The 27,032-nt window shown below is 46.3% G+C and overlaps 1 protein-coding gene across 18 annotated transcripts in view; it reads left to right on the forward strand.

Moving 5' to 3' along the window:
• The window catches only part of KCNQ2 (potassium voltage-gated channel subfamily Q member 2), a 64,644-nt gene extending 38,153 nt beyond the window's left edge, over nucleotides 1–26,491 (forward strand). For 2 of the 18 annotated variants that reach the window (XM_061361544.1, XM_061361546.1), the window contains 7 exons: nucleotides 755–784; nucleotides 6,065–6,118; nucleotides 13,313–13,536; nucleotides 14,055–14,163; nucleotides 14,666–14,797; nucleotides 22,533–22,656; nucleotides 23,329–26,491. In XM_061361544.1, the coding sequence (XP_061217528.1) occupies nucleotides 755–784; nucleotides 6,065–6,118; nucleotides 13,313–13,536; nucleotides 14,055–14,163; nucleotides 14,666–14,797; nucleotides 22,533–22,656; nucleotides 23,329–24,033 (1,378 nt within the window). In that variant the 3' untranslated portion in view covers nucleotides 24,034–26,491. Of the gene's footprint in view, nucleotides 1–754; nucleotides 785–6,064; nucleotides 6,119–13,312; nucleotides 13,537–14,054; nucleotides 14,164–14,665; nucleotides 14,798–17,477; nucleotides 17,586–22,532; nucleotides 22,657–23,328 lie in introns of all 18 variants that reach the window. The other 16 variants (XM_061361561.1, XM_061361562.1, XM_061361549.1 and 13 more) reach the window with 11 other exon arrangements.
• Nucleotides 26,492–27,032: the final 541 nt, after the last annotated feature.

Here is a 27,032-nt window from a genome sequence, read left to right on the forward strand (position 1 = left end):
TTTACTTCAGTGTGGCCTTAGCCTGGCTTGCAGTGTGATGCTTACCCTTTGGCAGGCATTCAGCTCATTTTGTCCTCAGTGTCAGTCAGGTGGTTTGGGATCTCAGTAGGAAATAATGTACAAAATTGTGGCATCCCACTCCCTCCATCTAGCCTTTGGCAAAGTAGCTGCCAAAGGCTATGGAGGCAGAAACCCCACCTGGGGTGTTGGGATGCCAGGGCAGAGATCCATGCTCCTTCCCACTGACGTTCCCCTCCCAGCACCATGTGTTAGCACTGCAGCATGACGCCGTGCATCAAGAGATGCAAGATGAGCTCTGCAAAAATGGCCAGGGGGGAAAAGCACCAGGGTCCCAGGAGCTGTTCAAACCCTTCCCTATGTGCAGAAACACCTCAGGGCGGTGCATTCCCAAAGGAAGGGGGCCGCTGTCTGAGCCCACAGAAGTCCTCCTGTGCTCACACAAATCACACGACCGTCGGGTGTCTCAGTCATGCGTAGGCACGAGGATGGGTTGGGATAAACTCTTCAACCCTGTGCGTTGTATGTGTCTTCTCTGAGGTTGTGTGAGTCTCCAGTGATCTTCTGTCCAGGCCAGAAGCTCCAGGAATTAAGAGCTCCTTTCCCTTTCTTCTGTCCACAACTTTCACTCTAGTTGTATTGTTTGGTATTGTCCTTTCGTTATGTTTTAACAGTGAAGCAGCAACGTCTTTTACCACCTGACACCATGCTAATGTACTATTGCTTCTGTTTAAAGGAAAGAGCAGCAGCCTGAACCATCGCCAAGGTCTGTATCACTGCCAACAAACCATCCCCATGCATTACCCGTAGATATCTATGTACGTGTGTGCGTGTGTGTACCATGTCGTGGTGCCATCGAGGGAAGCATTCTAGGTATTAACGTGCTTTTTCTGTGCTGTGGCAGTCCAATGTATCTCTGTGTTTGCTGGACCTTAAATCATATCTTCCTTCCAGTCTGCCTTGGGCTGTAGCTGCGAGGATAGTGAGGCTATGGGGGCTAGAGAGAGCTCTGGGCAGCACTGGCAGAGCTGGCAGACTCTATCTGGGGTGATGGCAGGGCTCTGGTTTATGCTGCTTTATTTCTGTTTCGTTGCTGGAGTCGTAGCTGAAGCAGTACAACAAGGCTCGATGGGCACCGATGGCTGGGTGATGCTTTGCCTGTGTCTCCATCACCCGACGCTGTGATGGATGGAAGTGACATGGGACCATGAAGCCATCACCATGTCACTGAGTTAGCGACTTCTCCTGAGCTCCTCTTGCTGCAGGGCAGTGCGCGGGGCTGCGTGGACCTGCTGCTCCGTGGGACACAGGAGGGCTCTCTGACACGGCAAGACGTTGCATGGCAGAGATTCCCTTTTCTCCAACCCCGTTCCCTTTGGCCTCACAGCCTCTGGATGAAGCACGGTCCCTGCTCCGTCTTCCCTCCACGCCTGGAGTCCATGGTGCAGAGCGTGCTCAGGCGGGCACCCTCTGAGACGTGGGGAGCACCTTCCAAGGCCAGCCACAAACCTCACCTACGGGAGAGCTTTTCTCTATTCACATGTCCCAGGGAAAGCAGCAGGGCTGGTATTTGGGGTACTTGTCAGATACTTTTCATCCCCTTAGAACTCCCTAATTCTGGTATTTTGTGTCCTGTATTTTCCAGTTCTTTTAAGAAGTAATTCTGAGACTGAATCTCATTTTTAATCTTGGGAGGCAGGATGCAGACCTGAAGATCAGTGGAGATCATCTCCTTGCCTTTCAGATCTTCCATTTCATATCTCAAAACGTAGCTTACAGCCTAAATATTGTAAATAATATGTTTTTCAGAAGCATAAGTGGAGCCTGGCATTTTCCAGATGAAACTTTCTGCTGTGCCTTTTAGCTTATAAGAGGCCAGAAACTTAATTTTGCCCTGGCATAAAATCCAACCAAAGATACCTGGGTTGATGCGGTGCTAACTAAAGGAAGGCAGATTTCGTCCTTCCTTCTTTTCCCCTGGCCCCCACTCATTTTTCTGTCTTTCATTTGAGCTTTTCCTTTGCAAGCAGCACCTCTGCAGTACTCCAACCGCTTTCCTGCCAAAGAAACCAAATCTCCAAGATCATGTTTCAACTATCCAGATTATGTTATTTTTCCCTACATGGAGCCTCATAGCTAGAGCAAAGGCAGGGTCCATCCAGCTTTATTAAAGCAGGGAGCATTGCACATAACGATGAGACAAAAACCTCTGCTCAACACAATCAGCTCTATAGCTGAGGAAGTCTGAGGACCAATGTTAGGGTCACAGCAGCCTGCAATCACAGGCACTGCATTGATTTCCTACTTTCAAATCTGAGTCCTGTCTTGCAGTGTTCATTTTGACCAGTTACAACATTAGGTTTGATATTTCTTTATAGATGTTGCAGGTTTTTCCCTGATCATTTCTCGCATTGCTTTCTTGATCTTATGCCACAAAAAGAAGTAAAAAAAAAGCCTTTCACTGTCCTTTTTTCAGAGTATTCTTTACTCTGTATAGCTCCTTCATCAGGGTCGTTCCCAAATGCTACTTTCATCCTCCTGCGGTGTATCTGTCTCTTGTGGCACTGGTGGGTTTTGTTGCTCTCTGTTGTAAGGTACCGATCTTGAGCTTGCCCAAGCTGAGGGTCTGCAGTTTCTGTGTATATGGCATTAGAGTACTTTTCACATTGCTTAGTTCAGCTGCCAAAGGAGAACCATAACTCTTCCCTTTTGTGTTTTGTTAGGGCAATATCAGTTCTACCTGCTCCCCCTGCCCTTTTCCATCTGCTAATGTCTTAGAGTTCAGGAAGGAATTTTGCACCTCCAGATATTCAGGGCTCCCCAAATCACCTGTTTTCCCAAACGAAAGTTTCTGGATCTTCTACATTCGTATCCCAAATCTCCCACCCACTTCTAGTTCCCAGCAGCCTCCCAGTGATGCTCAGTGTGTCATCCTGCCCTTGGAAGAGAAAACTCCTGTTTCTCAGCCCACCCGCCAGTTAATCATCCAGCTGATGCCCGTCTGTCACTGATGACTGTTCCATATAGGAGACTCCTTGGGATGAGCTGTCTCTCATAGCAGACCCCAGCACCACACTTCAGCTGGTAAAGCACTTGTCACTTTCCATCAATGTAAGGAAAACATAGTCTTGGATCTGGAGATAGCTGGATCTGCCTCCTGTTCTAGCGATGTGTAGGGAGTGGCTGATTTCCTATATCCCTCTTTCCATAACTGATGCACCACAAATTCCTCACAGCAAACAGAATAGAAACAGCTCTTTCCCTCTTTTGCCTCTTCATCTATTTTAAGTTAGAGAAGGGATGCTGGCACAGCTCATGGAATGTGCTGTGCAAGACAAGCATTGCTTTGCAAGGTCAGGGCACATCCCAAATGCCCCACAGCTGTCAGGGTCTTGCCCGTGCACCAGCAGTGATGCTGCCCTCTGACTGGTGCTGCTGTAGCTGTGCTCATTTCTGCCCAGACAGCACTCAGGGAGCTGCTGCCCAGGGTGGGAGGAAGTGAGGAGGTGATGGGGTTAGCATGGTGGAGGCTCAGGGTCACCTGGAATTACTCGTGTGGCTTTAGCTTTGGTGTTGTAAAATGGGACAGCCAATCTGAGAGACAAGTTATGTCCTTCCTCTATTGATTCTGCTTTGTTTTCCACCATGAGCTTGTCTGCATTCATCTATGGCTAGGAGAGCTCTATGCCGACCTGCTTGGGGTGGGCAGGAGCTCACCTCCCCAGGGCATAGAGCCCAGGCTCTGATGAGCAGAAAAGATGCTGGCTTTTTTCTACATGCTACCAACCTCTTCCTCCTGATTATTTCCCTCTCTCCTTTCGCTTACAAAGCCTCCTCTGTTGCCTGTCACTTTGGGTGCTGTGTCCACCCTGCCATCTGAAGTGGTCCCTGCCCTTCCCTGGGCTGGTTGCTGCTCTTGTGAACAGTCTGAGTCCTTTCCGCCCCATAACCTCAAGGAAGGAGGGTTGCTGCATGGTTTTCTCACCCCTCCTGCTGCAGAACGCCAGCAGATCAGAGTGATAACGGGGTTTGATTACTCCTATGTTAATCTGGCTGCAAATTTGCTGTGGCATCTCATTTCTGTTTATTTTGTCTCCTGATTGTAATGTCAAAAAGACAAACATATGGTTAGCCAGGACTACGGAGGCTCCTTTGTGAAATGTGTGCTTCAGATGCTCTTTAGCAGATGGTCTGATAAACATCTGAAGGTATCCATGACCACATTTCTTCCTCTTGCATTTTCCAAACTATGATTTGGTGAAAAGCTAAAAATTACTGAGCCAAATGATCAGAATAATACATTTATAACAGAGAAAAAGAAACAGAAGGGTTCCAGGGAACTGAGAAGCTAAAACTCAGATTACTTTGTCCAGCATGAGGTCAGTCCTGTAGGCACAGAGAGAAACCTCTTTGCAAGGTTGTCCTCAGCTGTGGTTTGTCCGTGCCCTGAGTGAACTCAGCAAGACCTTGGCCACTGAGTGAATGCTGGACTGGGCCACCTTGTAATGTGTCTGTGTATCTGTGCGTATATCTCAGTTTCAGTGTTTGTGTATGTCTGTCTGAGATACACACAACATGAATATCTCTTTTCAAGGGTGTGATTAAGGCTTTTCTATGCACTGGAGGATGCCTTTGGTTGACTCAGTGGGCCCCTACTCATCCAGCCTAGGGTGTCTGAGGTGTCACTAACCACCTCTGCCCATGGAGAATGGTATCAATCACAGGAGCCCCATGGGCCATGTTAGCCTGGGCTGGCGTTTGACCGTCTAACCCATTAAACTGGTGTCAGAGACTCATGCTGGGACTGACAGTAATCTGGAAATAATCAGTTGCCTTCAGGGGAGCAGATTATTTGCACAGAAGGGACTGCAGCTTTCCATAGGGACTGCAGAGGAGACTAAGAAGAGAGTGATCCCCGTGTCTCCCTCAGGCTCTGCATGCTGAACATCCTGCTCTCACGCTGCGATGCTCAGACCCCAGCTCCAGAGCAGCCCTGGTAGCACCAGTGGTCCCCGGGGATGCCTGGTGACTGCGGGGTCCCATTGTGGGCACCTGAGGAGTCCCCAGGATGCTGAGGGTGGTGTCGGCTGAGCTTGCATGGGATGCTGAGAAGCAGAAGGAATTCCTGCCAATTCCTTCTGTGCGTGACCATGAGCTCCTCCGATTGCCGAGTTCAAGTGTAAAATGAGGTCGGGTTTTTATGCCCCTCAGCCTTTTCAGTCTGACCATGAACTCAGCAAGTGATGCCACATGGGGTGATGGGGGCCACGTCATTCCCCTTGAGCAGGTAGAGGGCTGCTCCATGGCATGGAGGACCCTGGTGGTGGTGGTGGCAATCTCCAGGCAGGGCAGTGCCTGAGCAGTGATTTGGGAAGGGCTCACAGGAGCTGTGGTGGAACCTCAGCAAAGCCAGTAACTCCCCAGAAGTGGTAGGGCCCATCTAAAAAGTGCTATGAGAAACAGATGTGTGAACATGCATATTCAAATCCCTTCCCATAAGGGACTGCACCACACTCTGGTTTGATCTACTTTCATGTTTTTAAATGCCAGGCTTAATATAATGCTGTTTCTTGTGTGAGAAGTGCAAATAATTCACAGATTAACTAGCTCTTTGTAAATTTATTTTTTTTCTAAGAAGAAAATTGAACCTTTTAGATGTTGTTGGACAAAACAAGGTAAAGTTTTGGCCCTCCATGGCTTAGCCAAGTTTAAAATTGTCTTTTTTTAATCTATGTAGAGGAAGAAGGATACTTTGTGTTTTCCCAATGCAGATGATCTCCCTGCAGTCAATTGTAGATAAACTGACGCCACCAATTCGATGCAGAATGTGTCATTTCTAATGGTGACATTTATTGACCACAATGAGACAAATTTCAGAGGCTCTCTTGATTTTCCTTCTTTAAATTCACTTAACGCTCAAACAGACGAATCCTGTCATGAACCCGGCCCTCAGAACGCCTGTCTTTTAAACCTAGAGTCAGTAATCGAAAGTTTCCTGTCTGGCATTTGCTTCCAGGTCTAATTTTTACTCTCCCCTCATTTCCAGTAAAAGCAAACCGTGCAGAGAGTCACTATGCGGATGCTGCTCAGGAAACTCTAGGTACCACGGGAAATGCGTCGCACGAAACTAATCAAAAGCTGCACGGCTCATTCTCCCTCTACCCTGCTACCACCCGTTCTGATCACTTCTCTGCTTAATAGAGGTACTAGATGAGTAAAAAACAAAAGGTGCAAAGAGCCTCCCCATTGCCTGCTCAGAAATGAGCTGGTTCCTTGTCTGCTCGTCATGCAGAACGTGTGAATCAAAGAGACGAGGATGGGGAATTTGTTCTGGGTTGAGCAAGCCAGTGTCTGCTCAGCGAGGAAGGAGGCCAGGAGCTGAAGTTTAACAAATGATGGAAAATTACAAATAACAACTATAAAAATTTTAATTATTTTCTTCTTAGAGACCCCTTCCTCCCTATCCCATCCCTTCTCAAGGTCCAGGGAATCCTTGTGAATTGAATTGCGCTGTACGGCAACATCAAATCAGTAGCATGAGAAATACCAGCTTCCTACCTCTGCTCAGTCACCGTTCCTTTGGCTCTCTGAACACTACAAATTGACCTTTCCTAGTCTTGTGGCCTTTGGAAGCCATGGCTTGCCTATCTAGCACCTCTACTACGCAGCTAGAGAAGGACTAATCTCAGCCTGTCCCAGCAGATGAGGGGATATGGGTTCCCCTTAGCATTGACATTGGCATTGTGAATGGTTCTGTTTCTAGATCCTGTGGGAACAGATAGCTAGAGCAGAGGGTTTTGTAGGAGCAGTGTTTTCATCTTTTTCATCAAGTTGACAATTGTTCAGTAGCTTCAAGAATTCCCGTTGAGCATCCCTTAGTGGACCCATCTAAGGGTACCTAGATACGTATATCTTATTTTCCTTATGCATAAATACATCTACTTCCATGCCTGCACTGGAAGAGTCTCTTCCCCCACCCCAGACACTGCTTCTCAGCAGCAAACATGCACCTTCTTGAATTACCAAGCCCGGAGTTTGCATGCTGTGAATGCTGGCAGGAGAACCCCATCAGCTCGTCCCCTAGAGCCAGGCAGGTGGAAAGCAAGCCCAGGAGTGGCAGGACACTGAGTGATGCCGCATGTTTGTGAAGTCGGATTTTTGCATGCTCTTCTTTCTGGAGTCCGTTTTAATTCTCAAAATCACCAGTCTCTCTATCCCTCAGAAAGCCAACAAACTACAGATTGAAAACTATATGTACCTCTGATTTTCTCCATTAACTGTTCCAACCTGTATCTTTTCTTTCCTTGCTCTTTATTTCCCTGCTGGCAATTTTTACTCTCTGTCAGTCTAAAGGCTGGGACTTACGCCTGAGGCTTGTGTGTCCCAGAAGCAGTGTGGTAAATCCCATTTCTGAATGGGTAACAAAGAGGAATGGGGCATGACCTAGGCTTCATAATACACAGATCTCCATAGTAGGAAATCCTTTCTACCTGGATAAATAGCCTGTATCTTTGAGTTATCCTCCTGCTGTGTGTTTTGACAGTACTATGGCCTTCCTTGAAGTTTATCCTTGGAAGTTCTGGTTTAAAACATTGAGTGATCATTTGCACAGGCAGCATTCAATACAAATGGCAAAGATTTGATCAATAATGGACAACATTATCATGACTTGTGTAGTGTTTCCGTTTGCAAGGTTGAGGTTGTTTTATCCATGGAGTTGTAGTGCAAGCAGGGATTCCTCTGTGGAAGAAGGCTCCTTTCAATTGCTTAATGCTGAGGTTGGTTTGGGCAGAGATTTAACCAAGCAGTGGTATTTGTAATGCTGTCCTCTCACCTGTCCATGTCCAGTTCTGTTCTCCGGAAAATCAGCCACCCTGATCTTAATGTCTTCCTTGCATGTCTTCCTAGGCATGAGTTTATAATTGGTAAAGCCCCTATAATGTTTTTCTATTTTCTACTGGATTCCTTCTCACTGTGGTTGTCATGTCATCTCCTCAGTCTTAAGTTCTGTAAGGGAAAGGGAGGATGATACAAATGATTATCTCAAGATCTTCTTAACCCACTGGAGACCCTGAGAAGGAGGATTACAGGCTGTGGTTCTTCCAGTCAAAAAGGAGTCTTGAGCTTTGAAGCAGCTACAAGGGCATCTTTGTTACCTGCATCCACCCTGAATGTAGTGTTATACGCTCTGTGCTTTAGTAAAGCTATAGGTTAACTGTGAATGGACATAAGAATAGTAGTCCAAATGTCTTGCTTCCTGGACCCTTGGGCTCCCTGCCTGCAGTCCCCCTCTGCACAGACTGAGGGACACATGCCAGCATTTTGATGCATCTAAGGCTGAGTGCTAGAAGCCTTCACCTAGGATGCATATTGCAAAAGAACAGGAAACGATGAGTCAATCATAGAAAACTCAATGTAAGTAAATTAATAGAAAACTCCTTAGAAGCCGTGGTTTCTTAATGCACTAACCCAATGATGTCTCGTCAATAAATGCAATAATGCAAGCGTTTTCAGCCAGTAATGTAACTGTACCAAGCCAGCTTAGCAGGTCTATCATATTCTGCTTTGTAAGAGACTTTCTTGGTGTCTACTCAGAGAGATGAAGGCACCACAGAGACCTGACAGGGGGAAGAAATGGCATGGAGGGCAGTGAAGGAAAGGTGTTTGCAGAGCCCTTGCCTAGCCTGCAGGTCTGGGTGTAGCATGTTTACCTTAAAGTCTTGTTTAGGACTGATCAGCCAGCTTGAAGATGTACAGTTTGGCTGTTTTGCTTTGCTCCTGGAATGCAAACCAGCTGAGCTGACAAACAGCAAAAGGTTGTGAGGTGGAGGATGCGTCTGATGTGGTGTTTGGCAGCGCTCAGCATCAATTTGGGAGGAAAAGGCTGTGTGTTAAGAAGAGGGGAGTGATTATAACAGAACACTGCAAAATACCAAAGGCCAAGGTTAAAGACACTTTTGGTTCCCGTGTCCCTTCACTCACCCAAGGCCCCATGCTTGGCTAGGCTGGCATGGTGGCTGCAGGGATGGTGCAACTCTCTTCTTTCCCATTAGGATTTCAGTGAGTCCCTTCAACCCAAGTCTAACACAGTGGTTCTGGATGAGGAGAAGAGGGATCACACACCATGACATTGATTGTTGGCTGACCTTCAGTTTTCCTTATGCCCAGGTTCTGCTTCTACAAGCTCCATCTCTGGGCTGAATTCGCCTTTGCAGTGGCTTTCCTGAAAACACTGGAGACAAACCAGGCTTAGTCCTGGTCCTCTCTTATGTTTGCATTAGTCATGGCAAGTTTTGCGCATACAGGTGTATCTTCCTTGCCTTCATGTCTCCAGTAACTGGTTTCTGCCTCTTCTTCACACCAATGACCAGTGGAGCCCAGTCATAACCACAAAGGCTGTCATTGACTCCTGGCACTCCTGCCTGGTTTCAACAAGTATTTCTCACATGCCATGAGCTCAGCACAAACTCTGGGTTAAAAACCAGCTTCATTTCCCAACAGGAGATAACCTCTTCCTCCTTTGTATGGCTTCCCGGAATAGTGAATGCTGTTACTGGTTGAGTTCATGTGCAGAGATGGATCTGAGTCCATGGTAGTCCAACTCCAATTCTTGCTGCCTACAAAATGAAAGGAGAAAATGAAATAATGGCTCAACCATAGTTTAAAATCAATGTCAAGATGTTACAACTGATACTTTTTATTGATCCAAAATTACTGCTAATGTAATGAGTCCACATTTTTTAAAAGTGCTGATTTAATACTGTAGAGGACTGTGAAATCAACCCCAACCCAGAGGGTTTCAAACAGGAGCTTGAACCCCCAGCATCCTGATGGCAGCTCACACAAAGGTTGCTTCTTCTGCATTTTGCTGCTGAGTCCTGGGTTGTTGGGCCTAAATGAACTTAACTGCAAAGCCCACTAAAGCAGTGAGCATCTTCCTATCAGCTGTGGGTCCACACATTGGTCCTTGTGTGTTCGTCCAGAGTGGGCTCTCATTTTTTATTGGCTGCAGAGAAAAATTAACTCAGGTTCTATCCTATGTTAAATTCAAGTCAAAAGCGGAAAGTTTTGTAAACCTTCCCCAGAGTCAGCCTGGAAACATTGTTTTTTTGGTTATTGAATATGCTTTTAATAGATGCCAAGTAAAACTGGTTATAAAGACCTAGGAACTAAAGCACTCCCTGTTACACTGTTATGGCTTCCCATAATCTTCATCTCTGGTTGAAAAGCCACAGGTTTCTTTCCCTTCCCATCCCCTGGCACAAGCAGGGCACCTGCCCTGTGCTCGTGCCACTCTTGGCTATCACGACTGAAAGCTTCAGTTCATGTTGTGTGTGGTTGTATTACTGCTTTCTTCATGGTCATGTCACCAATGCGTACATCTTCCACTGAGCTGAGGCTCGTTTACCATCTACGTGAGTGAGAGTTAAATACCACTTCTCTAAGACACTCCACTCTGCATGACTTTCTGGTTGAATGAGAACATGATCTTGGATTACCTGACAACATATATCTCTATATATGTCTATATTTCTTTTAGACTCTTTCCTACCAGCTCCTGCAGACCCCGACAGCATTCTCCTCTGCAGGGACTGTACTTGCACGTCATTCCAGATGTCATTTCCAATGAGAGAATTGCATGGCAGAAGGAAAAAATCCAATTTAATTGTTCATATTGTCTCATGTTGTCTATGTTAAAACAAAGACGTTACATCAGGTGCTGGGTTTTTTTCTGAGTAGTGAGTATTCAGGAACAAAACTCACCCAGAACTTAACTGTTCACCAAATTTCTATGAGGTTTTTTAATGTGTAAATAGCAGGAGGTGCAGCACTATCAGGCTGGAAGCTCTTTGCTCATATTCCCCACTGAGTTCAATGCTTTCTTTTTTGCCTTTTGTGATCCTTGCAAACATCTGCAGCATGTTTATTGAGGGAATGGAAAAGGGCTCCCAAAGAAGGGCCCTGCTTTACTCAGTGATAGGGGATTGCTTTTATGCTGAAATCGGTGATGGGAGCAACTCAGCAGAGGATGAGGCACAAAGAGATTGCTCTGAATTCTGAATCTTGGTGTGTTGCTGATTCAGTTTTATACAAGTGATGTTTAAAAGATACCAGGTAGTTCAAAGCATTGGTACTACTGAAATGGAGTAGATTCCAGGAATATTCTTCTGTAAAATCAGCTAAAATAAAGACAAACCAATCCAACTGGCCTATTTTGGATCAAATGACAACATTTCTATCTGGCTTAATCTAAGAAACAGCAAGAATTGCTTTTAAACCTTTGTCTCATTATATATGATGATTTTAGTAGCATCAGTGACTAAGGCTTGTATCCAAAAAGGTATTTGGGCGCATGCTTGTTCCTAGATACCTGTGTGGATTTGCACCTCTGATTTTCAGCTCTGCTGATCTGTTGGTCCCATGGCTTTCAGACAGACCCTGCAGGTGGGCAGCACACTGGGTATGAACCTCCAGTGTTTATCTGAGTTAAAAGACAGCATTAATTGGAGTAGTTCTGCCTTTTCAAACTTGGTCATGAGCAAATTTTATCTCAAGTGTATTTTCCAACGTGAAGCTGTTGCCCAGACAATGGGCACAGATAACCCTGCCCTGCATTCCTTGGATGCTGCATCCAGGCATCACCCAGCATCACGCTGCGCAACTGGAAAATGCTGCCTCAGCACCTTTCCCTCCCTGTAAGCGTTCAAGATCCCGCAATGTAAAGTGACTTTGTAAAAATAGCACCTTCTTACTCGACAAATCTGCTCCCTGTGTGTCTTCGAGTCACATCGTCTTCCCTCACTGACACAACCAAATGTCTGTTCCTGTCAGCAGAGTACAGCTGGGGAAAAGGGAGGTGGATTTTGCTTCGCTTTGAATATCAGCTAAGTTCTGATTGAAGAACCTCATGCTGGCTTTGAAGGCAAAGCAGGACTGTTTGGCTCTAAGTTTTCAGGTGGCATTGCTGACAGACAGATAAAAAACCGCAGTTCTTTGGTTGGTGACCTGGAAATTTGATGTGGAAATCAAAATCCCTGCAATGTTCTTCCTGTAAATTGAGTCAGAGCATTTGCAGCAAACCAGTAAGTGGCTATGGCAATGGAGCAGAGTATTGGGAATGAAATCCCTGGGTTTACTCACTTTTGAGGTACCTACATATAATACTGGCTGTATGCGCCGGTGCCTTGCGCTGGTTGTCTAACCTCTATCAGTGTAGTTTAATAATCAATTGCTATTCAGAGAGCAGCGAACGATCCAATACTGTTTGCAGTTGGGTTTCCCCGATGTTGTCTCTATAACATTTGTCCTTTCATGAAGATTCACCAAATCTTTTAGCTTTCCAAATCTCCTGTGAAAATTCAGCATCTTTCTTAGGATGAAAGTTTCTAATTGCAACTTTCAGGGTTTGGGAAGTAATCAGAGCTGGGCTATCACCAGGCTATGCTCACTGAGACCATCTCTGGTTCTGAAGAGATCTTTTCGAACCAGAATTACAAGGTGTTTGTTAAAGAAATGGGATTCTAATAGAAAAAAAACAGCAATAAAATGCCATATTCTGAAGCTCTTGAATTTGGCTTTGCACGGTTATGACACCCGTAGCAAACCTGCAGATAGATGGTAGCTGATGGATTGAATCATTATAGGAGACAGAGCAATTGCATATTGAAGTGTTTGTGTTTAAGCATTTAAATATATAACTGGAAAAAGTGGAATCCTTTAGAATATCTAAAAAGGGCAGATCATGATTTAAGTGGGAAGAGATAGAGAAGCTGGAGAAAGGGACAGGACAGGGGCTGAGCACCAGAAGTGAAGTGCTTGCAAGTTCAAAGTTTAAGGTTAAAAGCTCTTCTGAATTGGTATTTTCTCACTAGATACAGGGTTGTGGAAGGCAGTTGTGAAAGAAAAGCTTCCTCGCTCGTGATTGGAGCTGATCAGTGATTTAAGGACTCATAACCTCATTGTTTAACGTCATTCTGTCCCGCCAGCCCTGGCATCCCATGAGGGGCTTCTGTTCAAGTCCTCATTATTTTCTCTCTCTTAATAACCATTCTCATTTCACTCATTATGGCGGAAACATTTCTACGATGCTTGTAAAAATTCATTAAAATATATATATTTGGAAAAAAACCCAAACAAACAACAAATTAAAAAGCCAACAGCAAAACTACATCTCACTGCTGCTTGGAAGTGCTCTTGGTTTCTAATGGCTGGTGGGGAAGGACTGCGTGGTTTCCAGAATGACTCCTCCTGCTGTCTCCTTTTTGTCTTTGTTTCAACGTGTTTCTCTGAACAGTCAGAAGGTCAGTTTGAAAGATCGTGTCTTCTCCAGTCCCCGCGGTGCTGGCACCAAAGGGAAAGGCTCTCCACAGGCTCAGGGCATGAGGAGGTCCCCCAGCGCTGACCAGAGCATCGAGGACAGCCCAAGCAAAGTGCCCAAGAGCTGGAGCTTCGGAGACCGCAGCCGAGCCCGGCAAGCATTCCGCATCAAGGGAGCGGCGTCACGGCAGAACTCGGAAGGTAAGGGCTTGGGGTGCCATTCCAGACCCCAAATCCTCTCCATCTCCGCCCATGACGAGCAGAGCTGCCAGCCAGGGTGCTTACATGGGTCTCCTTCTCCTTCCTATATATAGGAAGTATAATAAGAGATAAAACCACTGCTGACATATGGCAATCATGCATGCAGCTGTGGCTGCCCCATCCCTGGCAGTGCTCAAGGCCAGGTTGGACAGGGTTTGGAGCAAACTGCTCTAGTGGAAGGTGTCCCTGCCTGTGGCAGGGGTTGGAGCTGGAGGAGCTTTAAGGTCCCTTCAACCCAAATCGTTCTGTGATTCTGTAATCTAGAGATGGATGGGCTGCACTTGGCACTGCCGGATGTCACCTTAACATGTTGATGGAAACGCTCTTATTTGGATGCTTAGCAAAGATATCTCTGGTGCTTCCCCTGGGGTTGCTGTTTGTGATCTGACTCATCTTTCCTAGCATGGCACCAGGAAACAGTAATGGGTTGTCTTTATTCCTCCCTCTCCTAAACCCAGAAGCAAGCCTCCCAGGAGAAGACATTCCTGATGAGAACAAAAGCTGCAACTGCGAGTTTGTGACGGAAGATTTGACGCCAGGGCTGAAAGTCAGCATCAGGGCAGTGTGGTAAGAGAGGGAGAGGGGGGAAGCGGCCTGGAAAACCAAATAATAGGGGAAGAAAGAGGAATTTCAAGTCCAAGCAGAGGTGGAAATGCTGAGATGGCTGTGCTGCAGGCTGCTTTCCCCTGGGTGGCCTGCCCTCCTTTGCAGAAAACGCTGCCAGAAAGGGCAGTTTTTGCTGAGGGAAGGAATAAATAGAGAAACAGGAAAATCCCCTGCGGGGATGCATCCAAATGATCATTCGCACCAGCTTTGAGGTTTAATGCTGACATTCACAGAAGCAGTGCAGAGAGATGTACTGCTGATGGTCCAAGCAGCATCAGGAGACCACAAGCCCCTGCATCCCCTTCACCTCTCCTATTGCAGCATCCTCTCCCAGACCCCCAGGGTTGTGATTTATTCCGTTTGTCTTCCAAAGCAGCTCCCTGTGGTGTGTTTTATCTGCTACTAAGCAGGTCAGGCTGCAGCCCAGGGACTATATTTTGCCTTTCCTCCCCATCTCCTGCAGCATTATGAGATTTCTGGTCTCCAAGCGCAAGTTTAAGGAGAGCCTTCGGCCCTACGATGTGATGGACGTCATTGAGCAGTACTCAGCTGGACACCTGGACATGCTCTCCCGGATTAAAAACCTTCAGGCCAGGCAAGAGACCCCTCTCTTTGCTTCAGTTTTTCACTGTTTTTTGGTCATTGTGGAGGTATTGCCAGGAGAAGGGACACTTTCCTTTGCAGCTACAACTTACTCTTTTTCTTCTTAAGAGGAAACAGCAAGGAAAACATCAGTGCTTGTGGCTGGAACCCACAGGAATGAGCAGGGCAGGGACTGCAAATAGTGATGCTATGCCACTAAAAGGGTCTTAGTGCCCACCCCAGAGTATACACACAAGAATCACAGCTTGTCATAGAATCATAGAATGGTTTGGGTTGGAAGGGACCTTCAAAGGTCATTTAGTCCAACCCCCTGCTATTAGCAGGGACATTATCCTCTTACTTTGCTTCAGGAGTTTCTATCATTGCAGTATGTCCCATAGGTAAGGCTGGTGTTGTATTCCAACTTCTGTGCTCAAATTGGAGGCGAAGATGAGTTAGTTCTAATATGGGGAAAAAAAAATGTGGAAAAAGGACAAAGGGAACCCAAAAAGGCATTTAAAATTTCATTTTATCCTAAAAGCCACCCCCAAAGCAGATCAGTTCTGTCCTCTGAACAGAGGATCTGAGCTAAGCTCTTTTGTCTGACCACTCAGACAATGTCCCACACTGAAAAGGAGACCCCAAACCCCCAATATCCCCCAGCTCTGTCGACTCAGCAGAAGTAGCCTCAGTTGTGCTGAGCTTGAAGGATGCCCAGAATAGAGGCAGGGCTTGGCCATAGGCTATCTCCAGTCAAAACAATGCACCATTTACTTTTACACTTGGAGAAAGGAATTATTTCCCTTGATGGCTGTGGCAGCCCCAGTTCCTCTGGAAACCACTGGGGAAGTTTTCCTTTCATTTCAAACCCATCTAGGGCCCTGGTAGGACAGGAAAATGGTGTTAGGAAAAAGAGGAATCTCTCTTCTGCCGTGAATCTCTCAGGGACCATTTTAACTCTGCTATTTTTGATGTTCAAGCAGCAGAGAGAACTTTCTCGGCATTGCTTCACGCTGTGCAGTTCCCAGAAGGCAGATTCTCCCTCGCGGTGGAGACTAAAATATCCTGGAGAATTTCCTCTCTTTCAGCCTCTCACCCCCGTTCCATAAAAACTCAGTGATTATAGACCCAAGACATGGAGCTGAATCTGGAGGGGGAAGAGGAAGGGCTTGATATTTCCTGACTTTAATAAGCTGATTGGATAGAAGGAAGAAGTTCTTTACTGTGAGGGTGGTGAGCCACTGGAATGGGTTGCCCAGGGAAGCTGTGAATGCTCCATCCCTGGCAGTTTTAAGGCCAGGTTGGACAGAGCTTTGGGTGCCATGGTTTAGTGTGAGGTGTCCCTGCCCGTGGCAGGGGGGGGTGGAACTGGATGATCTTAATGTCCATTCCAACCTGAACTATTCTATGATTCTATGAAATGAGAAGCCTCCAGGCTGCCTTTGCAGTAGGGAGTGAGCCTTTGGGGTTGTCATCTCTACTGGCTCTAGCTGGGACACGAGCTTTCAACACCCAAGTCTCCCATTACCTATCCTTTGCTGCAAAGACAAAGTTGGCTGTTTAACTGGGGAGGTTCAGGTAAGGAATTGGCGCTTTCAAAGACCAAACTGAATTCTCCCTTTAGCTGTATCTATGGGACAGCAAGACTAGGGTTGACATCCGCCCCATTGCAGGGAAATCAGGTGTACTAGGAGCTGCTTCAAAAGAACTTGGCTTTGGGACCCAGGGGTACCAGGCAGCTTCACTGGTTTCAGCAGGTCAGCGATGGGAGCAGATCCCCTTTTGGGTCATCCTTCAGAGCACTCATCATAGTAGCCAAATGGGCACTGAGAGGTCCCATGGCTGGTCACCTGCCCAGTGAAACTGGAAGGGTCACCCTCTCGACAAGGTGGCCAAGACCAAGTGGCCTAGAACAGTGCACCCATATGGGGTAGCCCTGGGAGGTTGTCATGGGGCACATTGCAAAACAGATACCTTTATTGCCCTTTCCTTCAGCAATCAAAGCAGTGTGTTCTCCCTGCCAGCTCAGCTCAGCTCAGCAGACCTGGCTGGGACCTCCCATAGCCAGGGCTTTAGTGGATTAAAGCTGCATTCAAGCAGTTTTCTGGGGTGTTTACATGCACTTTCCTCTTTAATCATTAATGCCTCTGTCACTGTGTCTGTAATGTGCTCTTTTCAGTGTTGTGTTCACACTGTCTCGTGTCTCATCCTGACACCTTGCCAACCATGGATGTCTCCCATTCATTGAGTATGCAATCCTGCAGTGTATCTCACCGACTCCCAACAGCTCGTGCTTTTCTGACCTAGCTGAGGATGCATTATCTAGCACCGGAACTGAAAGGAGAACGAATATATGTTGTTTCATATCCAACTGCCTCAATGGGATATCGCTACACACATGCAAATACATTTCAGAGGGTATCTGGGGTGGGGGGACCTCCTGATGATGTTTCAGTGGTGCCTGCATCCCCAAGTCTTATCTGGAAGAGGGAAGACTGTGGCTTTCACTGAGAGCCAAGTGGTAGGAGAGAGCCTTCTGTTTCCAGTGGGGTCTGTGTTCAATTCCTCTCTCTTTCTGTCATTCTGTTTTGCAGTTGTTTCTTCCTGCAACTTTTTCTGACCAACTTTTCTCTCCATGTTGCTTCATTATGCATTTTTGCTGCTGTCTTTCTTTTTCTTATTTACTTTGCCAGGATAGATATGATTGTGGGTCCCCCACCCCCTTCAACTCCCCGGCATAAGAAGTATCCAACCAAAGGACCCATGTATTCTTCCAAAGAATCTCCCCAATACTCGCCTAGGTTAGGATTCACCAAAATGCCGCTTTCTCTGGATTTTTCATTTGCTTTATGTCAAACCCCTTTCATGCCAGTTATATGACGGCATTTATCACGTGGATATTTATTAGCAGCTTGCTAAATCATGACTCGGAAGGGGGTTGCTACTCTGGGTGTGCTCTGATTTACTTTCAGGAATGAGATTTCACATTAAGCAAGCCAAAGGGCAAAAAGAAAAAGGGCATTCATAGAGCCATCAGTAACCATCAGTTTCTTCAAGTGTGTTTTCTATTTGCACTCTTCTGGGTGTTAGAAAGCAAAATTATATCTTTTAAAATCTCTTATTTTATTAGGCTGTCCTCAAATCTAAAAGGTGGAATATTTACCCACAAAGCCAATCTAAACTGAGCAATCTGCTTTCTAAAAGGCAAACCACTCCACACACAAGCAAAGCAGCCTCTGCTGCTCTTTCTACTCTGGAATGAGTTTAACTCAGTGGGCAAAGTAAGAATGAAGTGTTTCATATCCGATGAACACAGTGGTCTCTTCCTTGCTGATGTAACTCTACTGACCATGGGAGGGAAAATGTGTTAAAATATTAGAACCATGGACTCATAGAAAAATAGTAATAAGTGTAATAACAATAAAAATCCTGATCTTTTGCAAGCAAAAAGAGCAGGAGTCAAACCCAGCCCTCAGTCACACAGCGAGACTTTTCCCATTGCCCTCATGAAAGTCTCTCCTTAGGTATAAAACCTTACCTGAAGCTGATGCCACAAGGAACATATCCTCACTGAATGACCTGTTTTTAGGGCATTCTGAGGTCTGATCAGGGCCATAAGCTGAGCTCTATTTTCACCTTGTATTGAGACCACTGGAGCCCAAGGCCTGTATAAATACTTGCCAGAAGGTATTTTTCCATGCACAAATAGTAGGTGATTTTTAAATGCAGCAAGCTTGGTCTCAGATATTCTTTTCTAAATATACTTGCCCTCCCTAAGAGCTAATATGTGACAAAGCTCTTGATTTCGATTTAAGCTGCTCTGAATAATCTTCACGAGAGGAATGTGAGTAAGAGGAATATTGAAAGCTTACCTTTCCCCACTCAGCCTGCTCAAAGATTAAAAAAGAGGGAATTTTCCAGAAGCCCCAAGCTTTATGCTTGGAAAATAGATGCTCTCAGAAAAGCATTTTTCCTATTTCTGGTTCCTGCCAAAGGATGAGGCCCAAAAGTAGTCTGTAAAAGAGAAATAATTTTATCTTCAGAAAAACTTGATTTTAAAATTACAACGCATATTCCAATTATTTTGTTGTATTTAACCTATGAGAGTAAGTGTGCAACAAGCTCATGTCCCATGAGCTGTGTCGACCCCATGGATTGCATGGTGGGGCTCTAGCAGCAAGGGCTCAGTTCAGCCAAAAGGTTTCTGCAAAGGCAGCTGGATGCTGGGGGACGTCCATCCTGGTTTGGCTGAAGGTGTTTGCTCCCTGCTCTACACACAGACAATTGGGGTTAGATTGAAATAGAAGAGGTGCAACCTCTGATTTTTAAACGGTAGATATTGGTCAAAGTATGTCTAGAGCTTTATTGCCAATCAAGGAGGTCAGCCGCCAGTCCTGTGACGTGGATGAAGGGGGTTTGGCTTCAATGCCTGGATTGTGCACAAAAAATTATAAGAAAGAAAAAAAAAAAAAAGGAAAGAATTGAATATCTATTCCCAAACACTTCATTTTTATCTCATTTGAGCCGTTTGACCTTTTTGATGTCTGCTTCTGGCCCGAGGGTGATATATTACACCTCTTTGCATGCACTGTTAGCATGAAGCATAATGAAGCATGAGAAAACCTGCACTGTGGCTGATGCAAGACCTTACATTTTTTTTGTATCATTAGAAAGAAGGAAAGGTACCAAAGTTTACTGTAAGGAGCAGCCCCCTTTTCTCTCTCCCTCCCAAACTAAGGCCCGCAGAGCCTGTTGAGGACAGCAGGTGGCACAGTTTGTCATGTCAATGCAGAAATCTCTGCATCTTCTTCTACCACAAAGGGAAAAACATGAGGCTGGCTCTTCCAAAGCCTCAGCTGATTTCTTGCCTCTGCTCTGTAGTTGACACAGCCAGAGTTAGCGTTGGGAAGACACAAGGGATGTAGTGCAGAAGTGGGGTCTGGCATCTCAGGAGATACGTGGTCCTTTGTCACTATCCCTCTCTGCTTGCAAAGGTGGAATATGTTCTCTCTTCTTCATCTCTTGAGCTTTGCTGCTCAATTCAGACAAAACCTCAAACTTTTATAACGGCTAAAATGAACTCTTACTCTTTTCAGTGCTCAGCGAGGTATGGATGGGTTAGGAGCACAGAGGAAATTCCTCTCTTGTATCAGATAAGGCACAGATGAAATCTCTGTGCTCTGCTGAGGGTAGGAGCACTCTCCTCTGGTTTAACTGTTGCCATGGGAAGCAAAGGGCTGGGAGACCCTGAGCCTAGTTTCTCCCATGAAAAGAGAAGGACTCGGTTCACCTTCTTCTCCTCTCTCTGCACTGAAGTCAGTGGCCCACAGCTGCCCCCCCACACCATCCTCAGTGCAGAGCCTGCCTCCAGGGCAAGATCTGGCTCCCTGGTTTCTCAGAGGTGTGGAAGATGAGCACCTCAGGAGTCAGAACTGTGTTAAAGTATAGACACGAAGGGAATGAATAAAGCAGGAACTCTCCTGGGCCCTGGATTCAATGGTGTATGGACACGGGCTTCTGAATGCTTTCTAGTGAGCTCTGTGAAGGGCTTCAATCCTGCTTTTAAATCACAGCAGGTTCACAGGCAGGTAGTGTCTAGCCTGAAAGTGATTTAAGAAGCTGGTGTTCTACATGATACTAGTGATCATCTGGCCTTCTGTGCTTCACTTACCTCAAGTGAGGTTCACTTCCTGGATACCTCTTAAGGACATGGAAGAGACTAGAAGTCCTTCCTTAGTTCCTGCAAGATTAGCAGTAGAGTTGCCCAAGACTCTCTCTGCTGTTATGATACACCACAGCATGGCAGTTTTCCTCTGTGTTAGTCTGTCCTGCCTCCCTGCTCTACTCAGCAACTGTTGAAGGGCATCTCATTTACATCAGTGGACACATTTCAGTGTTAGTGCTGTGCTAGATGGGACACAAGGACCCCTTGATTGGTCTTGGCCTCATGCAATATTCAGTAGTGTTTAGACTTTGGGCCTCCTTAAACTCATGATCATTGTTTTACTAGTCTGCTTGCTTGTGCATACAGGAGAGGAGTTCGTACAGTGGCTGTACTACACCTTGACTTGTGATTCCAAACCAAGATAGTCCGAGGTATCCAATTCAATACCTCTTTGCTTACATGGTAACAACATTGTCATAGGATTTCTTGTGCTGTATGTAATGTCAATAATTGCATCCCTTGTGGGGAGTTCCTGTACATGTCAATGATTTCCTTCTCCCATTACAAGAGAGAAATAAGGCATGCATATTCCTCACACTTGTAATTGTAGCATTCGGTGCTCCTTGTACTCCTGTGCTTATATTGTTAAGCAAAGGATCAAACATGACTTCTTAAGCAGAACTGCATTCTGTCACATTCCTGCCCAAATAAGGTATCTTCTGGGATCAAAGATAAACTCCACAGTAATTGTTGGCTTGTATTTCCTGTCTTTGGTGTAATGTGCTCATCCACTTCATCTCTTTGAGCCAGATCTTCTGGCGCTGTAAGCTGCTGTTGCTCTAATATAAGCTAAGGGAGCCTCACTGGTCCATACCCACTGATATCTGTCCCTTAATGTCAACAGCCAACATATGTATGAAGTCCCTGTCCAATGTAAAGAAAACAGGTAGCTCTTGTGTTGGAAATAGCCTCACATCTCATTCCTTTCCTTGGTTTTTGTTTGTCCATTTTCCCCTGTCTGTCTGTATTCAGCTTCTTCCTTTTCCTCCTCCTGGTGCATGGACCCATGGCCCACACGGCAGAACTGCGTAAGGAGCATTTTGAGTTTCCTGCTCAAGAATCCTCAACTTGGTTTCAATCCGATGAATTAACCCTTCTTTTCCCCTGCCACCCTTATGTTTGGTGCATTATGCAAGGGTAAAGTTTGCCTGCCATAGAATTAGGTTATAAACTGGGCTGCCATTAAGAAGCTATTCCAAAACTGACTTTTGAAGCATCAAGAAGCTCTGGTGTTTACTCTAGAAAACTTATAGTTGATGCCTCATACAATTGACTTCCAGCTTCCAAAGTGGCTCTGCCCTCCTTTGTCCTCTGCATACAGAGCTGTATCTGTGCTGTGTTTCTATGCTGGGGATTTGCAAATGTAATGTGTGTAAAGAAGTTTGTGCCAAACAGCATGCTACTGGCAGGTGTTCTCTGCTTTTACCAGCTTGGAAGCCTGCTAATAGAAAATGCCTAATGGTACAGGTGTGAATTGCAGTCGTATTGAGATGAAGACAATTTGGTAATGTTTGGTGAGTTGTAACCAAATTCAGTCCCGATGTAATTCCACTGAAACAGCGCTTCACTTCTTTGTATCTTAAGGGCACGAGAATTACACACTTACGTTTGCATTGAGGAGAGGAAACTGCTGCAGAGACTGAAATAATATCCCACTGACATATGCTAGACAGACAGATGATCTTCCCCAGTGAAAGAGTAATTTCTCAGTACAAATAAGAACTGAATTGATTTGGAAGCAATTCTTTGCAGTGGGTAAACTTACTATGCATAATGTGCCAGGTTTGATCTGTACAAACGGAACTGGGTAACTCCAAACTCCGCTAATACCGCTCTGAACTGTGCATCTGAATTAACACTTCAGTGCCACCATGTGTCTGTGAGGGATCTGGAGTGTTGGTTGGGAGAGAGGCTGTTGCTTTGTCCCATGGAGGTGCCGCGAGCAGAGCCCTCCTCGCCTGCTGCCTCCAACTGACTCCAGGTCCTTTTCCGGGGCTGGGGGGGGATTTTCTGATCCCGGTAGAGTTGACCAGATCGTTGGGAGAGGATCCTCCATGACTGACAAGGATCGGACCAAGGGGCCAGCGGAAGGGGAGCTGCCTGAAGACCCCAGCATGATGGGCAGGCTTGGGAAAGTGGAAAAACAGGTAGATCGGGTCAGGAAAGGGTTCTTATCAGAGGGGGGTGCATGCTTTGTGTTGAGTGCTTTCTGTTGGTTTCTTCTTGCCTTAATTTCCCCCAGTGGGACATTACCATTTAGAAGAAGTAAGAGCTAAGACTGTTTTGCCAATGAAACAACGTGGATGTTGTGAAAGGGTATTTAGAAGCTTAAGTACTACTTTCAGAACAGGTATTTTGGAATCTCCTCATGTAGTCTACCAAAAGTCAACATTACTTTTGAAAACGGGACATTGGTTTCTTTGCCACCACACTAGACATGTTTCAGATGAGGCCATGAGCCTGGCTGCTGTAGCTGCTGGCTGTACTGAAGATTAAAGTCTCCCTAGAGGATAAGGCTCAGAAATCCCCATGGTATCTGAGGCCAGGCAAGTGTCAAATGCAGTAAGGAGCAGAAGGGACGCGAGGTTGCTCCGGCTTTCCTGGAATTCGATGCCTGTCAAAAAGTTTATAGAAGTTTAAGGAAAACCCTGCAACAAGGTGGAGAATTAAATGCTTTAGAACAGGACAATTAAATATTTACTAAATGCTTCAGTGTTGTGTGGGTCAGTGTAGGCATCTACAAAGTTGTTTGTACTCGGGATATTAATGTGCTTCCACCCATGTGCAGCGCGTAGCACTGAAACTGTGGTGTTTTGCAGGTTCAGTCAATGGAGAAGAAGCTGGATTTCCTGGTGAACATTTACATGCAGCGGATGGGCATCCCACCAACGGAGACGGAGGCTTATTTTGGGTCCAAAGAACCAGACCCAGCGCCTCCCTACCACAGCCCCGAAGGCAGCAGGGAGCACATTGACAAGAACGGCTGCATCATCAAGATCATCAGGTCCACCAGCTCCATGGGTCAGAAGAACTTCTCTGCCCCACCAGTCCCGACCAACACATGCCCGCCCTCGACATCATGCCAGCGGCAGAGCCACGGCTCCTCTCCCGTCGGAGACCCCGGCTCGCTGGTCCGCATCCCACCTCCGCCTTCCCATGAGCGCTCCTTGTCAGCCTACAGCAGCGGGCACAGGGCGAGCGCGGAGTACCTGAGGAACGAAGACATTACAACCAAACACCATGAGAGTGCCATGAGAGACAGCGACACGTCCATCTCCATCCCCTCAGTAGACCACGAGGAACTGGAGCGCTCTTTCAGCGGCTTTAGCATCTCCCAGTCCAAAGAGAATTTGGACATCCTTAACAACGGTTGCTATGCAGCCGTGGCCAAAATCAGACCCTACATTGCAGAAGGGGAGTCAGACACCGATTCTGACCTCTGCACGCCCTGCGGGCCTCCTCCCAGGTCGGCCACGGGTGAGGGACCCTTTAGTGACATGGGTTGGTCAGCCTCCAGGCAGTGAAGCCTTCTTGCCACTGAGCCACATTCGAGCGCTGGCAGCTGCCCATGCATCGAACTTCTCAAGGAGATCGACAGCTAAGGTTTTCCTCCTTCTAGGACATCCTTAGCTGGCAGATACTTTCTTACTCTGGGGTGGGGGAATGAGCGGGTCGGAGCCTGCCTTTGTGGAAGAGGTCACAATGGTGAGCGAACTGGAGCCATGAAGTCCAGGTTTCTTTCATACTCTCTTTCTAAGATCACTGGGTGAGATTATTTCATGGTGCAAGGTAGGCAACTTGCATTTCTTGGGAGCCTTCAGAAACACGGGGCAGGAATAAACCACCCAGCCAGGGCTTTTGGAGGTCACAGTTACAAGTGGGAGGTGGGAATTGCCATGTCGTGGCACTGGTGATTCCACCTTTAGGGATTTTGGAGTTGCGGAATGAGCGCGTGTCTGTTCCTGGCTTAGATTTCAGGTCATGGGTAATTAAAGGGGGGTTGTTACTCTGTGGTTCCTCATTAACTGTCAGGTAGGTGGCATAATTCCAGTATAATACATGGAAGTGTTGCGTAGGCCCCTGGAGGAGAGGGATGGTGGTTGGAATATTTGCACGAGCAGAAGACATGGCCTTAAAGTGGGACAGGTTAGAATACTGCTCTAAACCAGAATGGATTGGAAATTATCCTACCTTAGAACACTGAAAGGAGAGACACAACCCAGAGGACAGAGAAATGAGGCAGATGAGGAACAGAGACTGTGGGGCTGGAATTTTATATTTTAAACCATGTATTATATTTAATTATCTCTCCTCCCATTGACAACGGACCTAGAGGTGCTTTGGAAGCAAAGGCAAACCAAAGGCAACCCCTTGTCATGGCAGGGCTGCCATGGTGTGAAGCCATTCTCATGGCCAGCCAGTGCTATTGTGGAGGCACCAGAGCCACCAGGCCAATGGGAGAGGGTGCATATGCAAGATGCAGTGGTCCTTGCGTTGCTGTGAGTTAAGTGCTGAGCTCCATCCTTTTGAAGCCCTGTTGGTCAGAGGGGGGCACTTTTCCTACAGTTTGCATTGTGCCTGAACACTTTTGCACACACTATGGCCCGTGAAAACCTTCCCTTTCTTCTGCCCTGCCAAGAATCCCACACCCATGTTGTCAGGACATCCTTTGGTTTTGTTTGGACCCCTCGAGCTGAGTTAAGAGGTGCTTCTTTGTTTCTTCATGGTCTTTCAGAAGCCTCTTACCTGTGCTTGCCCACAACTTGTGCCAATCCAAGTCTGCCCCGTTTCGTTGTGGTTAAAGTAGTTTCTCTTTGAGAGGTTGTTATATCATTACCAAGAACCCCAGCAGTGCATTCAGCTGGGGGAAGGTGAGGGGAAAAGTGATGCTCGGAGTTTCTTTTGGGACCAAAATGATGTCACTTTACATGGGTAGGTGGAAAGGGGTTTTTTTGCAAGGGGGTTAATTAGGAAAAGTTGGGTTTGGGATCCATCTCCAGGGCTGGTACACCATAGCTGGAATTGTGCTCTGAATCCTCCCATGCATCTATGGCCCAAATCCCATATGGGTTTTCTGCTGGTGCTGTGTTTGTGGTTTCAAACTCCATCTCCACGTTTTCTCTGTTATAACAAGAGCCTGTTAAGGATATTTATGTGGCAGCTTCATTTCTGTGTGGCCTTTGAGAGGGTGAACATTGGCTTGCTTGGGGTGAAGGGAGAATCACAGCCCTTTTGTCTCCTGTTTGCTTGTTTAGAGGCAGCAACCAGGGGAGACTCAGGACTATTTGGGCCTTAGAGAAGATGTGTGTGCAGACAGGAAATAAACCCATCCTTTTGCTAGTGCTCAGGACCAATATGCAGGTCTTCATATAGGATTGAGGTGTGGGGAAAGGCTCTACACATTTTTTCTGCCATTTTTCACCATTTAGGAGGGGAGAACATTTTCCTCAGAGGGAACCCAGGCTTCCAGCCATGCTCATTCCATTCTTTCCCATTTGATCCATTTTGTCTCCTGCAGTTTTCCCCTCTTTGCTTTGCTCCCAAACTCCTTTTGCCTCCAGATTTCTTTGTGCAAAGCAAACCCAGTGATGCCCTTGAATCCCATACAGAGAAATCTTTGAGTGCAAAAAGGCTGTAAATTGTGCAGGTTTGCCCTTGGCATGTTGCTAAATGAGATGTCTTTTGTTAAGAGCAAGAAGTGTCAGCAGGTCCCTGATCAGACTTGGGGACATGGTTTTTGTAGTGGCCACAGAATGGAAATCATGTTGGGTAAGGCAAAAGTCAATGTTGCTCCAGCCATCTGCTCCCTGCAACTCTTGTCCAAGTCAGAGATAACACTGATTTATTACCTTATTTGTTTGCAGTTGCACTTGGAGGGAGGCCTGCTGGAAATCTGGCACAAAAGGGTATGATATAAAGGCAGAACATAGGTGAGGGTGAGGTCATGCAGTATTGAAGATGAGGTCTTCACTATGGGAGGCAAAATCATAGAATCATAGAACAGTTAGGGTTGGAAAGGACGTTAAGATCATCCAGTTCCAACCCCCCCACCATGGGCAGGGGCACCTCACACTAAATCATATCACCCAAGGCTTCGTCCAACCTGGTCGTGAACACTGCCAGGGATGGAGCATAAATCAAGGGGACTTCAAGGCACAATTGCTGTGGGATGTAATTTTTCTCTTGTCCTAATGTAGAAGCCCTATTGGCTCCATTTTGAATATCCATTTCTTATTGCAAAATCCCCTTTTCCTTCCCAGGTCATGTTAGACCCTTGAGAGCAGATGCTGACAGTGCCCTCTGAGTTTTTAAAAGGGGTTGGGTTTGTCCCACAATCACTGATTACAGAAAACTGGTTTTATATAAAGGCAGCACAGACTGTGTCTTGCTGCTACAAATTCCACATGGAATTTTTTTGCAAGGTGTAAGGAATATCCCACCTTTATCTGTGTCACCATTTCCAAGAACTTCTGACACACGCCTCCATCCACAGCCATGCCATAAATCATCACTTCTCATTCAT

The sequence above is a fragment of the Neopsephotus bourkii genome, unplaced genomic scaffold, assembly GCF_033783945.1.
Source record: "Neopsephotus bourkii isolate Nb327-2 ecotype Australia unplaced genomic scaffold, CSIRO-AGI_Nbou_v1 NB_1060, whole genome shotgun sequence".
Taxonomy (NCBI): Eukaryota; Metazoa; Chordata; class Aves; order Psittaciformes; family Psittacidae; genus Neopsephotus; species Neopsephotus bourkii.